General features: G+C 42.6%; 1 protein-coding gene across 2 annotated transcripts; it reads left to right on the top strand.

Annotated features, from left to right (window-relative positions):
- Positions 1-14: 14 nt before the first annotated feature.
- On the top strand, positions 15-15,249 carry clcnk (chloride channel K). Of its 2 annotated transcripts, none has more exons than XM_037102756.1 (20): positions 15-109; positions 240-395; positions 1,359-1,490; positions 1,684-1,812; positions 3,200-3,339; positions 3,447-3,524; positions 4,722-4,797; positions 5,420-5,473; positions 6,193-6,277; positions 6,576-6,677; positions 7,117-7,201; positions 8,434-8,580; positions 10,230-10,299; positions 10,435-10,545; positions 10,704-10,920; positions 12,937-13,070; positions 13,553-13,623; positions 14,094-14,174; positions 14,813-14,899; positions 15,168-15,249. In XM_037102756.1, the coding sequence occupies exons 1-20, from the start codon at positions 25-27 to the stop codon at positions 15,204-15,206; spliced, it is 2,079 nt and encodes a 692-aa protein (XP_036958651.1). In that variant the 5' UTR covers positions 15-24; the 3' UTR covers positions 15,207-15,249. The 2 variants fall into 2 exon arrangements, with proteins under 2 accessions (XP_036958651.1, XP_036958650.1); XM_037102755.1 differs by having other exon boundaries at positions 5,348-5,473.
- Positions 15,250-16,231: the final 982 nt, after the last annotated feature.

The raw sequence follows: 16,231 nt of genomic DNA, 5'->3' as shown, positions 1-16,231 counted from the left end.
AACCGTGACTGCTCTATTACTTCTATGCTAATACCTTTAACAGAGGTCACCGCCAACACACCTGCACACTGCAAACACACACAACCATATGGAAAGATGCAGCCAGAAGGTAAGTCTTCTATTTGTTTTTGCTTTTTTTTTTCAGTGGCTGTTGTGTACTGATAATCTTTTCTATCATCGTTAAGCTTCACTGTTTGTTAGAGTCTGTATCAATCACGCAATAACACAAACATTTCCAGACAAAATCAAAAGACCGGACCGGGCTCCTGGGAGCGAAACCGTCAGACAGACGGTCGACTGGGAGCCAGAAAATCAATCGGAGACATCCCATAATAAGAGTCTGCTCTTTGCGGATCCAATGAAACCATGCCGACGGACCCGTGCAGTTGTCAAAGGTCAGACCGAGGGGGAAAATCATTAGGATGTGATCGATACTGATCGATACAACATAGATTAGCTATTTTCAAATGCATCTTGCCCGCGACATCATGTGAGAAGCTGAGCCTCGTCCATAAATATTGGAAGTGGAATAGTGGAACTGTGTTGAGTTTAAAGACATCCACAATCAATTTAACAGAAGACTTGAGATGTTGACAATATTTAATGTTATTGAAAGACATTAAAGTTACTGGGACACAGATTGTGACTGTTTTACTCAACACTTATGGTCTGTTGGACATTTCTATGTCCATATATTCATCATCCAAAAATACAATAATTTGCTTACTTTGGACGTAATGCTGTAATTTTTGTTTCACATTCCAAATGGAGATCCTTAAAGTCCTTTTCCACAATAAGATGTTAAAGCCCGTAGCATTTAACTGCTAACTTGCCTTCATGTAATGTTAAACAGGCTGTGGGACAGACAATGGAAGAATGTGCTGTTGATATTGATTTTCTTTCATGTGCTGTCATGCTAAAGACCCGGGCTGGGTATGTCGATTTCTGCCAGACATGTGATAAATCTTCTGGTTTACTATTTCACCTTTAACGTCCGACTCCAGCTCCCTCTAAATGTCCTCCTCTTCCCCAATACAAGAATATCTTTGTTTGTCCATTGTTTAAAGTACCGATCATCCTGGTCAGTGGTTTTGGGGTCTGTTGTAGTCATCCTCATTGAAAAAGTCCCCAAAGCACAAACAAAAGTAAAGCTTGTGAGAGTGGGTATATTGTTTTGTTAACTTTTATTAAATTCCTGCAGTAGAAAGCAGCCACTGTTTGTCTAATGCTAAAGAAATAATAAAATGCCCGGTTTAAAAAAAATCCTTGCATTGCTCTTAGAGAAAATCTCTTTTCTGGCATTATGTAAGACACAAATCAATCTTCAGGAAAGTTTACGCACATGTTTGTGTCCGTAGAGTGGCTGCTGAAGCTCAGGTGTTGTTTGGGAGCAGTGTGTGGGATGGAGTGGTATGGGTACGCGGCGCTGGGCATTTTGACTGCCATCCTCAGCTTCCTCATGGACCTGAGTGTGACAAAGCTGCTGAGAGGTAGACACACACACATACACACATGCACAGTCACACCTATACGTCTGTCCTTGTGAGGACCTAACCGTCAAACAGCCCTTTTATACTTGTGAGGACCAAACAAAATGTCCCGAGTTTCCACAGCTGTCCTCACTTTGTTGGATAAAAACATTTTCCCCGCATGATTAATGTTTCTGTCTCACTCCACCTGCAGCTCACCGCTGGCTTTATATGAATCTGGAGGGCAACACTTTGCTGCAGTTCTTCTGCTGGACCCTTTACCCAGCATGCCTCTGTGCTGTCGCTTCGTCGTTCTCCCACAACATTTGTCCCTTCTCTACAGGTCTGTCTCGAAACAGTGACAATAGGACAAAGGAAACTCGCAGATTGTATTGGTTTAAAGTAAAAGCACAAGTTTGTTTATTGGCAAGTTACTTGTGACTCAGATATTACTGAATTTAAGTTGCTCAAGAGCCAGATGCTTCCTCTCAGACCAAAACAGCACTGAAGAAGAGATATCTGACCTTCCTTTGTCACAAACATGACTCCAAATTACTGCAAATGTTGCTATGTCACTGCTCAGTGTGTAAACAGGCAACTGAGTTGTCAGTGTTGTGTGCACAGCTTGTTTCCACTGCGCACAAGTGGCTACAACATCAGGTTTAATAGGTTATTGCTGATAAATGCATTGAAAAGTCAATATTTGTCTTTTATCTTTTGATTTACAGCCATACAAGTAGCAACAGATGATAGCTGGCCAGCCTAAATGGAAAAGGGAATTCTGGCTGAACGATCGCTGAAAATATTTTCATTTTTCTTAGTGATTCATTATATATATATATATATATATATATATATATATATATATATATATATATATATATATATATATATATATATATCTTGGCTAGAACATCACAGGATATAGTGTTGAGTGGTTTCCATCCTCATTGCCACACAAATATTCTTGAAAAGACCGGATGAAGAGAATTCATCCCTTGGTTTCTTTTAGAAAGTGGCATTGAGAAAAAGTCATGTGTGATGTTATCTCTCAAGTTCAGTGAGTGATGGGAGATGTGCAGCATGAAAAGTCAGCTGTGATTTTTATCAGTCTCACAGGAAATGTAGGCTCTGATGTAGGCTGTATTTTTCGGGAAGCGTGGATCTCTATGCTGTCTCTATAATGTTGATGATGGTGTTGAATGCTTGGTGGAGATAAGATATTCGCGACGTGGATCTACCAGAGATGACCTCAGTCCTCCCGAGCCTTTCTGCCTCCAGCACCGCATCTATCACAGCATCATGTTTATGTTTAAGGCCTGCGCTGCAAAAAGCATCAGTGCATGCTGTTTTACAGCCTCCTGGTGACACTGCCCTGTAACTACCAAATTAAAATGACATTAGACGGACCCTCAAGGGGAAAGTGATTGGATTAATGTGACCAACGTCCCCAAAGAAGCATCATGAGGCGCGGAAACATGTCGTGTAGTTACAACTTTAACAATCAGAAACTAAGTTAAGCTTCATATTAAACTTGTGTGTTTTGTGCCGATTCCCCTTAAAATTCAACAGTCCTATCCATCCCCTTTGCCTTCTATTTTAATATTCTGAAATCAGTCCTGTGTATTAATGTCTTATGCTTTAAAAAAAAAAAAAAGAAAACAACTTCTTGATTGCCTTATTACCTCCAGGCTGTGAAATTCATGTCCGGTCTCTTCATTACTTGTCAGGCTCTGGGATTCCAGAGGTGAGGACCATGCTGGCCGGTTTTGAAATGCCTCATTACTTGTCGCTCACTAATATGTTTACCAAGTTCCTGGGCCTTATCTGTACGCTGGCAGCCGGCAGCACTGTTTTCCTGGGCAAAGTGGTGAGAGACTTCTCAGTACACCTGTCTGTTATTCAAACCGTGCGACCGTTCTATTAAATTGTCTGCTGCATTATGAGCTGTGACAGGTTCTTCTGTGATTGTCAAAGGGTCCGTTTGTGCATCTCTCCACCATGGTCGGCTCCTACCTGAGCAACCTCTGCTCTCTTATGCAAGGACACAAGAAGGTAAATGCACAGTGAAGTCATTCAAACACAGTGAACTGTCACATTACCCATATTGTTGCTGTACAGTTATTGAAGTATAGACCGTATGTTTGTAAAAACAGTGGATCAAATGACTGTGTGAGGTGTTTTTGGTAAAACCCACAGAGAATTATCATCAGACTATGCAGTTCCCCCTCAGAGCCGGCAGACACTGACAGACAAAATATAGCAGAGCAGTTAGCAACTAAAGAAACAGCTATTTCCTTCAGGAGTTGGTAAAAAAAACAATCCAAAGAGTGAATCTGAGGAGGGTTTTAAAAGATTTATTCAGCTTAAAATGGAAATAAAGTTGTTTTTTGGTACATACACTCACTTTTTGTTGTTTTTTTCTGACGTTGATCCCATTTCGCAAGAAAAATAGAGACTGGCTGGTGATCCATGGAGCCTGGCACCATTTCTATCTGCTTGCTCTTCTCCATTAGAGACCAAATGCATGAATAAACTCACATTTTCTCCTGTGCTACTGCTGCTACTCTGAGGAAAATGGAAAGCAATACGGCTGTCTTTGTGAACAGGGACATCAACAAAAATAAACGTTTTCTGTTCCCACTTTAAGAAGTAGGAGAATTTTCTCAACCCTTAAATAAACAGTTGGGTCATGGAAGTGGTGATCTGAAAAGTAATCTGAAACTAAAGCTGTCAGAAAGAAATGCAGTTTTTGTACTTCTAATTTGTACTTGTACAGATACAGTACTTGAATTAGAATACTTTTTTAATCCATGATAATACTTGGAACAATATGAATGAAAATCAGTGACTTCATAACTCAAGCAACAACATGAAATATTATGTCATAATGCATGTTATGTTACTTTTTGGCAGAATATAAAAATCTGAAAAGAGAGTTTACAGCATATTTCTCTTTTAGGCAAGGCATGTTAATTTGTATAGCACAAATCAGACACAAGGCAACTCAAAGACAAGTGATGTGGTCTACTTTTTTGGTCCTTGTTAGGACTCGAGCAGCAGTGTTCTGAATCGGCGGCAGCTGTCCGATGGATTTTTTTTTTAGAGAGTCTGGTAAAGACACTGTTAAAGTAGTCGAGTCTGCAATCCTGAAGCAGTCCTTCTGGATATGTTCTTAAGGTGATAGTATGCTGACTTGCTCACGTCTGAGTCCATGATTACACTGAACAACAATGAATTCCTTTCTTTTAGGAAAAAGCTGCAGGAGAAATGATGGTTGTAGCTGCTGCTGTCGGGGTAGCCAGCTGCTTCGGAGCTCCCATCAGCGGTAAGAGTGCCTGTGCAGCTTCAGCATCATGGATCAATGATTTCATTTATCTGCTTGTGCTATATCTGTCCTTCTCACACTTGCTGGGTAATGTGATGCCACCTTTGATTCCCCCCCCATGCAATGCTTCACACGTTCGCTTTTATCCGACCTCACCGCTCTGCTCGTCCACCAGGTTTCTATGTTCATCCCTCTCTCACACCGTCCTGCTTTGATCACCTCCCTGCCTAATATTTTGGTCCTCTCACCTCGCTGTTTATTTTTCTTCTGCTGCCCCGTTGGGGTTCAGCACCTTGGGTTCTTACTCCGAACACTCGCACAGTGGGGTGAATTTTAAATGTCATCATGGTAATTTACATAAAACATTAAACCGTTGATTAATAGCTGAAAGACATGCATATTTTAAAATGTTTTTTTTGCAAGACTTTTGCCACCCATGCAGGCAAAATTGTATATTTTAAGAGTCGTCTTAACGTGGAATACTTTAGTTGAGAATATGTGCTGCTGTTGTCTTATTTCCTTGCGCTCACGGCCTTGTCTGCCCCTGTAGGTGTTTTGTTCAGTGTGGAGGTGATGTGCTCTCACTTTTCCCTGAAGCATTACTGCCCATGTTTTTTCTCAGCCGCCTGTGGGGCCTTGACCTTCCGCATGTTCTCAGTGTGGACTGGAGATGGAGGTAATGTAGGCTCTGGTCAGCAGTCACCCCCTCAGCCAAGGTCAGCAAAGGGAAGGCCCACTTTAGAGTCACGAACATCACGAACTAAGGAAAAGGGCCCCCGACCCAAAATACATTTTACTGAAGAAATGTGGATCCCCCTGTGTCAGGTTTTTTTCTGGTTTGAGCTAGGATTCCTTCCTAACAAATAAGTGCGCACAAAAGTAACACAGTTTGGTGGAAATCCCTCCCCAGAAGAGAGGGAGTTGTTGTGGCACCCATGGTTTTGGAATTAAAATCTGCTCAAATACGTTTTGGCCATATAGTGTATGTGCTGAAATGAACAGACCACCTTAACAATTTGTAAAAGGTGAAATATTATGTTTGATTCTGTGTATAATGTTTGCAAAAAGCATGGTCCCATTAAAACGCAATTTTTTTAAATTGAGTGTGGTGTAAGCCTCCCCCCCCCCATGAGAGGGTCACAGACTTACACACTGCTTTATATTTCAGTGTAAATTTAACACTTCTTTAGTTGTCAGAGATGCTGACAACTCGTCTAACTGTGTGTCGTGACAGCGACCGAGACACAACGGCAACTGACAAAATTAGCCGAAGCATTTGCAGACAGACTGTAAATTTCAATAAAAATCCCAATGCAATAATGTGAGGGAAGATTAGATTCTGAAAGGCCATGGGAGAAATTGGAGGGATGACTCCAATTTGTTTTGTGTCCGCAGAGACTCTTCAGGCCTTGTTCAAAACTAATTTCCCCACTGCTTTACCTTTCTACCCTCTGGAGATCTTATTGTTCGCTTGCCTGGGGTAAGTTTATTTTTTGACAGAATCTGCATGGTTAAATAAGTCCTCTATTTGTCTGTGTCTAATAAATAAATTCTGACCTTTGGTATTCATTCTCATGTCAGTCACAATGAAAAAGTCCCTGACCTGTTCTGCTGTGTTTCCCCATCCTCATTACCATTCAGAGTATTTTTCTCATACTGATCATTTCCTGGCCTCGCCACCATCACCACCGCGTCGCCGAGTCTAATGACCTCCGTCCACTGAGGTAAAAAAAGCCTCTTGTCTGTGTGGTCTGAGTCAGCTCTCTGTCTGGAAACAGGCTGCTGTGTGGAGCCGTGAGCTGCTGTTATCTCTTCTGCCATCGGTGGATCCTGCGATTCACCAAAACAAACGGGATCTTCGTCACGATGCTGACGACAGAGTGAGAGCTCTTTTACATCGTGAAAGCCAGATTGTGATGCAGTGATGACTCATCTGCTGTGTAGGGCAGACTGTGTGAGACACTGTTGATTCTAGGTGGAGCATCAAAACATGGTGTGTTTCTTCAAGGACAATCCATGTTTACCACACTGTTATTCGACTATGAAAACAAGAGTCTGACTGACTTTTAATGACTATAGCCTCCAAAGCCACATTTTAAATGTGTAAAAATGCCCTTGTGGTTTTTGTCCAGACTCCTTAGAATATTGGAAAGTCTTTTTCTCATTAAACAGTTGTTTATGTAACTGTAAACCTTTAGAAATCACCGCAACTTGAGCGCTCATGTGGCCTCAGAGGGCAGTCAACTGATTATCTAATTATAGACCTAAATGAGCCACATGATTATAATGACGTCTGTTTATGTGAATATCTCTCTGCAGGAAGGCTCTCTACTCGGCCACGGTGGCCTTCCTCCTGGCAACTCTGACGTTTCCTCACTCTGCTGGTCAATATATGGCTTCTCAGGTGGGAATGAGCAGAACTTAAAGGCTTAGTCCATAAACTTTTGCGATGTACATGGACAATATATGAGTTTTAGCCGTATCATATGGTGGAAATTTTGTGTGTAACTCAACTGATCATGATTACCTCTGCCAAGGTTGGTTTGTTAGCATGATTGCGCAAAAACTACTAAACTAATTTCCACAGTAATTGGATGGAGGATGGGTCCTGGCCCAGAATAGACTCCATTAACGTTTGAGTTGTTCCCCAGTAAAGGAATGGATCCAAAGTGAATGGCTCACTTTCTTTAACATAGAAAAAATAGTGTTTTTCAAGGCTTTTGTTAATTCCCCCAGGGAATAATGCATGGATCTTGGTGAAAAGGTGGCTGGTATGAGCGACTACGCTTTGGTGCAGATTCTAGATTGAGTGAGCTTAAGCATTTATGAGTGGCTACAGGGCTGACGAGGATGATATTGTTTAGACTTGACTGAATTAAAAATTAGAAGGGACTATCTGGCCTTGGTGGAGGTATGCGCTCTACTAAGTGCTACTTAATGAATCTTAATCAGCATCATTGCAACATTTAACTAAGGTTAGGGACAAGGCTGAAAAGAAGAATATTAGTAAAGCCATTCTAGCAAATTGACTTCATGAATGGCAATGACAAGTTGTTGGTTGACTGGTCAGATGTTCCATATAATAAAATATAATAAGAGGGCAGAGCTCCACGGTCTGAAAAGTGAAGCTGCATTCTTTCTAATGGCCAGCAGGGGGCAACGCCTTTGGTGGCTGGAAGAAGTCTGACTGTACGTAAATGACCCTAGCTCTTACTTGATTTATTAGCTCGCAAAACAGTTTGCTAATGAGTTTAAGGTCCCAGTCTCCGGTTTCAAGTGTTCTTCGGTACAGCATGATGTTCATCATGTAGATCACTGTATCATTTAGAGTAAAATAGTCGATCAGCTTCAATCAGAGTGGAGGCCAAGCTCCACCCTGTCATCCAAACATGTTCATATGCAAACGTGCTAAGCTAAAATGTTTAACATAACCTTCAAAACATCGCCGTATTAGCCTTGTCTTTCTTATCACTTTAACATGCACCTATAGGTTCATTCTCACAGGGCTGCAAAGTAATGCAAGACTCTTAGTAGGAAAGATACAGGGAAATGCCATCTTGTCCTTTCATATTCTAGTTTTTTTTTTTTCAGTGTGTGTTCAGACAGAGATGTAAATGCCAGTAATTTCTTTCACAGCACACCATGAAACAGCTCCTCACCACATTACTGGACAGCAGGCAGTGGAGCGCTCAATCCCACAATGCCTCTGTTGAGCCTTTGTTGGACTGGAGCTCATCGGGGAGTCCTGCGTACCTCTCTTTGGCTGTCTTTCTGCTCATGAAGGTAGTCTTTTACCTCTGCACTGATAATCAGGCTCGTCATTAGACCTGGGCATTCAGGGCTATTCCTCTGAATGTTTTGGGAAAAGCCCCCAGATCTCTGTGCCTTAAAAAAAGGAAATCAAATATAATTGCCTAATGATGAAAATAGCCCCAGAGGTTTTCATGTGGTTGCATATCAAACGGCCAGCAGCCACAAATGCAACATTGTCACCATCGCAAATTGCGCAGAAGCTGACCTGGCTTTCCTCACGGCATATGCCCAGAGTCAGAATCATTTGTTGCAAATTCAACATCAGTGTTATTCTTTCCCCCTCTATCCATCACTGATCTTACCAGAGCCCATCTATTACCCTACTGTTTAGTAACATTGCAGTGTTTACACTAGTCGCAGCCCTAGCAAGAACATGTGGAGAGTGAGACATCGTCTCCCCCAAACACCGAGGTGGAGCAGGGATAGCTTGCTTACACAGATTCAGCAGTCCCGCCATGAATTCAACCTCAATATGGTCACCTCAACACTGGGTGGGCTCATGTGTTATTATTCTAATTTTAACCTCTAATTTTGCCGCTGTGGTAAATCAAATCAGAATTGTGGTGGCAGGTGTAGTCTGGGTGTGTAGTCTCTGTTAAATGACCAAAGCCTACTGTAGGCCTAATGCAGATAGACAATGAAGCAAAGAAATTATAATAGGGAATGTTCTACCTGCTCTAATAGCCTATGCACACAGCACAGGTCTTATTGCAGGCTGTAATATCTTTATTGTAAACGTAAATCAGTTGGCATTAAGTGAGGGAACATTATCTTTATTTGATGACAATGAGGACCCCAACAACTGGCCTTCCTTTCCATCTCATACTTTGTTGAAATTGCATCTTTGACAGCCCAATTTCCCGGGTGGAGAAATATCTGCGGGGCTAAAGCCCCGGATGTCTTGCACTCCTAACGACGCCCCTGCTGATAACCATCAGGAAAAATAGCGAGGCACAAAGCACTCATTCCCATGGGTCACGGTGGCCCATTATCAGCGGTCACTAACTGACATTTTGTAGTAGAGTACGAGGACTAAAGATTGTTTAACCTTTCCGGCTGAAATGTCTCGCGGTACTTGATGCTCACTCAGAGCAACATAGCAGGTGGAAGGATGGGTATTCAACTGCTGGAAATCTCAGCAGCCGGCCCGGTAATGGCTGAGTCACTGGTATTGATCAAGAACCCATCAACCTCCCGCAGATCTATTGTTCTCACTCTGTACTCCGAGCAGAGAGAGCAGCTCTCCAACTGTTGCAGGGGGAAAAAAGCTGCCTATGTGGACGCTTCATTAAAAACAGCTTCTTATACCAGTGGGTCTCTGTAATGCATGAAGATCTATGAGCCACTCGGTAAGATCCCGTTGCTATGACAGCTTTTATTCCATCACCACATGCAAATGTGACATGTAAATGGGCATGATTCAATATTTATTAGTGAGAAAATTGATTGGAGAGCACTGCAAACATTACCCTGCACACTGATTGACAGTGACTCATCTCCTGTGCTGCATGTGTGAGACAGATGACTTGTTGTGGTCGCTGAGACGCCAAGGAGAGATTTAATAGTGTGTGTGTGTGTGTGTGTGTGTGTGTGTGTGTGTGCATGTTGTTGCTTCGGAGATGTGGATGCTGGTCCTCGCCTGCACGCTGCCTCTGCCAGCTGGATACGTCATGCCAGTGTTTATCTACGGTGAGTGAAGATAAGGACTCTTGGGCGAGTTTGTTCTGCAGAATACCTGGATGGCGAAGGAGGAATTTGTCTCACTGCGTCCTCTGATCAGAATAAACTTGAGTTTAAACCGAAATACAAATGTGTGTTTCCCAGGGGCCGCTTTGGGTCGTTTGCTTGGAGAAGGAGTAGCTCACGTGTCCTCCACTGGACTGACTTCAGACCAGCAGTGGGCTTCTTTAAATCCTGGGGGCTACGCACTTGCTGGTAAAATAAATAAATAAACAAACAAATAAATAAATAAATAAAACAACAAAACGGATCTTTAAATCCTTGACATTGACATGTGACCGGTGCTAACTTTTTATAAGCCAGTTCCTATTTTTACATCAGATCATGATGCTAATATGGTTTCTGCCTGGTAGGTGCAGCAGCGTTCTCCGGAGCTGTGACACACACCTTGTCCCCAGTTCTCCTGGCGATAGAGTTAACCGGTCAGTTCAGCCACGCTGTGCCCATCCTCCTCGCCACTCTGACAGCCAATGCAGTGGCTCGCTCCGGGAACCGCCCATCTTTCTACGACGCACTCTCTGTTAGCAAGAGGCTCCCACACCTGCCCTCTCTGATGAAGGCACGGCCCCGGTAAGTAGAAACAAAGAGTAAGCGTGATTTGTGGATTGCACCAAGCTGCTGAGACGATCAGCTCTGCGGTCAGCTGCTGAGAGCAAAGAGAGATTTCCCTTCAGTCTCAGATGTGCTATGAGAGTAATGCTAACACAGGTTGCTAATTTGCCATAAAGTTAACATGTTGCCACTGTAAGCGTATGCATTACCTTACACACAAACATTTTACACTTTAAGAAGGTATATTGTGCGCCTGTCAAAAGGCTAACATTAGCATTTTGCTGAGTTGTGTATTTGTATTATTTCAAATATAGTTTACGTGAGGTAACAGTGCGTTTCATTTGATCATTTGATCTCTTTGTCCGTCGTTTGTGTGGTAGTGAACATTTCCCCTCCTACAAATATTACAGTACATAAACATCCAGCAATGGAGAAGGGAGTAAAGATAAATCCACTTTTCAACATAAATGTTTAAATGTAAATCGCTAAGCTCTGCCCTTGTCCGTTAACTGCTCAGACTTAGAACACGGCCTTGATGTTCCCCCGGGTGTTTATTCCTCCAGAAGGTCTGGCTCTGCACCTGGGCTCGCCAGCTCTGAGCACTTGAGCAGCGGCCATGACCCCCAGCTCCACCCGGCCCTCCCAACGCAACCTCTAGCTAACGTCTTTTGTTTTGATAGAGACCCCCGTAGCGGTCGGAATGACATATTGTGCATTTAAATCACCACTAAGTCTAATTACAACTGAGACTTCTGTAAGACGAGACAAATCTAAGAGCCACAGTGTGAGCCACAGGAGTGTAAACCATTTGAATTGTTTGAGTCATTATTGGTAGGAGACTAATATTTGACCTACAGTAATGGAATAAGCAACGTGAAGACTGTTCAACCTTGCAGGCTAAACTGTCTCGTGGCACCTGATTACACTCGGCCCACACTGCAGGTAGAGGGATGGATTTTAGTGATTTTCAGAAGCCAGAAGTCGAAGCAGCCTGACATGTATTTGCTGACTCACTGCAGTGGTATTGGTATTGATAAAGACCCCATCAACCACCCACGGAGCTGTTATTCTCAAATTGTGCTCTGAAGGAGGAAAACATTGCTCACTATTGCAGAGTGCACCATTACATTTCTGCGCAGACAGGCTTTTCTGGTGCCTGTTAAATTAAACCAGTTAAAATTTAGAGAATTGTGAGACAGGAGTTAATGTCAAGGAACACATTTCTCCGTACGACCTTGGTGACAGCAGTTAGCAGGAGGTTGTTTCCTCCCCGTCTGTCTCTCACCCTGACTGGCCCCTAATAATAAGTCTCGATAGAAATGAAGACATCATTACCAACAGCTCCTTGTCGGCAGCATTCAGGCTGAAACGGCTTCAAGTATCCCTCTGACAAACTCACCCGTCATATTGTCCGCCGAGTCCACCTTAAACTGACAAACACTTCTCCAGAGTCTTTGTGGAATAACAAAAAGTGTCACTGCTGGTTTAAAGATCTGCTCTGTGGACATGCTGACAGCAGGAACTGCACTCCAAGAGCTTGTGACATGGATTACACAGCAGACTGCAGCATCCCGAGGACTGCAGTGTTTTGCCTCTGTTTCAGTGTGCCATGTTATCTTTTCTTACCACTGACAAATTAAACCATTTCTGTTGTGAGAACCCGAGAATAGTTTTATAAATAAAAAGCTGTATTTGAATCCTAAAGGTCATACGGATAAGATTTGTATGAAGAAAAAGGAAAAAAAAACAGAAGAATGCATCTACAAAGCTTGGAGAAGAAAAGAAAAATCTCTTTTCCTTTCTATCTATCTATCTATCTATCTATATATATATATATATATATATATATATATATATATATATATATTCCCACTAATGTTAATCTTAGCTCGCCAGGGTTAGCAACAATTGTCAGCTGAGATGGGATGTCACGTTTAGCAGCTGAACGTTGTCACATAACACATTCAAAATTTTATCATTTCATTTAACCAAGTGCTTGTGCTCCATGTGTGACACGATTCATCTCTTTTGCAGACTTCCTTCCACGCCAGTCGGACAGGTTTTGGGAGTGAATTCGGTGAGGCTTCAGAAAGCAGCTGGGCCTGCAGAGGTTCAGCACGCTGTCAGCACCAGCACTGACACACAGATCCCTGTGGTGGACTCCCTCGGTGTGTTGTCAAAGATGTTTAAAAGTGTTTTAGCACATTTCCTTCTGGCTAGGAAACGACACTTTGTGTAAATCTCTGAAAACGCACAATATATTTAAGGATATAGATAATTTGAGCAAACTCAGCAGGATCCTGAAGAAAACATTAGATCCTTGTTGGTCAAGCACATAATTATTACTGCACCACATGAAAAGCCTCTGAAAAGAAGGGATGAGAAGGATGAAAGAGGTGACAAAAAATAGTAACCGCTGTGAAAGCGGGGGCAATTCAGGAGTGTGAAAGTGCCTCGATAAGGAGCTGACAAGTGCGAGAAAATAGTCAATTGGCCAGCTGAGCCTTTCAGCGTCTGAGCGGCAGTCACAATCACACGCAATGTGGTGTTTGCACACAACTCACAGCCCGCACGACAGCGGCACACATGCTAAACTGTAGCACCAACTGTGGCGAAGAAAACTGATTTCCTCTCCTCTCTTCTGTTGAAGAGTCGCAGATTTTACTGGGGTTTGTTCTCCGACCGCACCTGCTGATGTTCCTGCGTCACAGCGAGGCCGAGGTAAAAAAAAAAAAAAAAAGCTGGCAGGAGTCAGACAGACAGGTAGCTGCAGAGTTCAGATCAGAAGACAGTGGAGGAGGGAACCGTCTGGTGCTGTTTAGAAATCAGGCCATGTCTTTACAATCCGTCAGACAGTGACTGCATGTTAAACAGCTGCAGGAAGGAGGACTGGCGCAGGATGTACAGACAGGGCTGCTGGCTGACGTAAAAGCTCAGTTTGTGACAGCTCACATCCATTTTAAAGCATTATCTGGTAATAGAAAAATGCTTCATTATAATACAGACCTCCTTATCAATAAACTGAAATGGACATTTGGGGAAATGGATTTATGGGATTGTAGCAACCGAGATACACAAGAGGAAGTATGAAAGTTTTTTAAGCTCAGCATAGAAGCAACTTTGAAATATGACAATGTCACTGTGACAGTCGATACGTGCAGATGTGACTGTTGTTGTGTTGTTCTGTTCAGACTCTGGATAAACGTCTGGATGAGGTCTGCTGCATTCATCCCACCTCGGCCCTGTTATCACCACACAACACCATTCAGGAGGTAGGAAGACTTTGGGAAATGTCATTAGCATCACTGAAAATGTAAAGTTCAATAGTCCTGCTTACATAAATTGGACAAATCAGTCGGTGTGTTGTTGGGTGTATTTTTGTTTCACTGACAGCCAGGCTGCTGGGCTCCTCGGTTTTACAAAGCTTTACCACGAGTTTCTAAGTACTTACATTTTCTTAATGTTTTCAACAATATTCAGACTCAGAATAAATCCATAATTTGTTCAAGTGAACTTTGTTTTACATTCATTTGGTTGCCTGTCGCTGTAACTTCCTGGAAAGAGTCAGAGATGAGAGCGACAGTGAGCGAGACTAAACATGACTTGAATCAAGTTTTAAAACATTACCTCATCTGTGAACATTTCTCAACAACGAAGACAACAACAATTCCCATGATCCCACACTCCATATGTCTTTTGTTTGTTTGTTTTTTGACTGAGGGACGCCTGGTGGCAGACATTACATACTGTGCCTTTAAAAGGCGAAGATATTTCAGTGTTGCGTTCCCAGCATATTTGTAGCTAAAAGAGAGGGTTTCAGTTTCCTGAGATTTGTTTCTTCTTCTCTAACATTCAGAAAAATTGAATAAGCATATTTCTCAAAAGTGATGAGCAAAATGTCTCCTCCCAGGCGCACAGCATCCTGAGTGTGGTTGGAGCAGAGACACTGTTTGTAGCAGACAGAGGAAGACTGGTGGGGCTCATCACATGGCCAGAGGTAATGAGTGTTCACCACATAACGTGTGCTTACACTCACCGACGCTCGCAAATACAACCTGCAATATTTTCTCAATGACGCATACAGCTTGAGTACATTCCTCTGTGGGAGTGTGCACATTGCAAACAGGACCATGTCCCTGTATGGATCTGTTAACATTATGCTGGGTGGAGGAACAAAATGGCTACTTACGGATTCAAAGCAGTCTCTTTCACATCTTCCCTCCCTCCCTCCCTCCCTCCCTATTGCTCTCTGTTTTCTCCTCCAGATGAAGAGAATAATCGAGGACTTGGCCAAAGAAATCTAAGCAGTGACTCACAGGAGCACATCCCTTGACCCCTTTTTTTTTTAAAAACAAAAACAAAATGTGAGTGGCTCTCATAATGGTATCACTTCTTCACTTCCCAGGCGTAATCATATCTGCACACAAACACAGCTGTAATCAGCCGGAGGCTCCTATAATAAACATTTATCGGCTTATTGTCTTGCCCCTCGTTGTAATTAGCGGGATCTCGGCCAGGGAGGAGATTAGACACTATCTCATCCACTGATCTGCACTTCGTGATACGGCATTATTGAAAGTGTTTATATTCAGAATAACATCCAGTAGGGACGAAAACAAAAACCTGTCAAACGGTTTGTACACCAGTTAACACGATGTGACCCTGCTGGTGTGCGTCTCTATTCGGGATGTATTAACTCACACTGACTTTTTTGGCTTTGCCTTCCACGCTTCCTTTCTGTTCATTTTAGCACACTATGACAATCACGCTGCAGAAAATGTAAGGGCCCTTGAGATAAGTGATCATCACATATTGTTCTCACCCGTGTTGCCTGGTTTGACAAATCTGTATCGGCAGCTGGTGATGATGCAGGTGGATAATGGCTCGCTGTTTTTCAGTATTTTGCTCTGTAAGTTCACCCAAAAGTTAAAATTCCAATCATTGTCTACTCACCCTCATGCAGATGAAAAGTCGGGGGGAGTCTCGAAAAGCCCAGAAATCCCAGATTAAATTTGAAGAGAGGTGATTACACCCCTTTAAAGCCAAAATTAGCATTATAGTTGCATAGCTAAAAGTGTAAGCGCCCACCCATCTGCATCAAGGGTGTAAATAACATCTTTCCAAATTAATCTGCAAACTCTGGTCTTCCGAAGACTTGGATTAGGCTGGATTCGCTGCATTTTTAAAATTTTAAAACAAGTCCCCATTTACTTTACTTTACTACCATTTTTTATGAGGATGCTGCAGCTCCCAAAATGTTTCGTGGACTACAAACCTTCCCCTGACTTTCCATCAACACTGGGCTGAACAGATAATGACTGAATTTTCT

This window comes from Acanthopagrus latus, chromosome 7 (genome assembly GCF_904848185.1).
Source record: "Acanthopagrus latus isolate v.2019 chromosome 7, fAcaLat1.1, whole genome shotgun sequence".
NCBI classification, from domain to species: Eukaryota; Metazoa; Chordata; class Actinopteri; order Spariformes; family Sparidae; genus Acanthopagrus; species Acanthopagrus latus.
The sequence above is the reverse complement of the archived record's forward strand: the minus strand, read 5'-3'. Positions and strand labels throughout refer to the sequence as shown.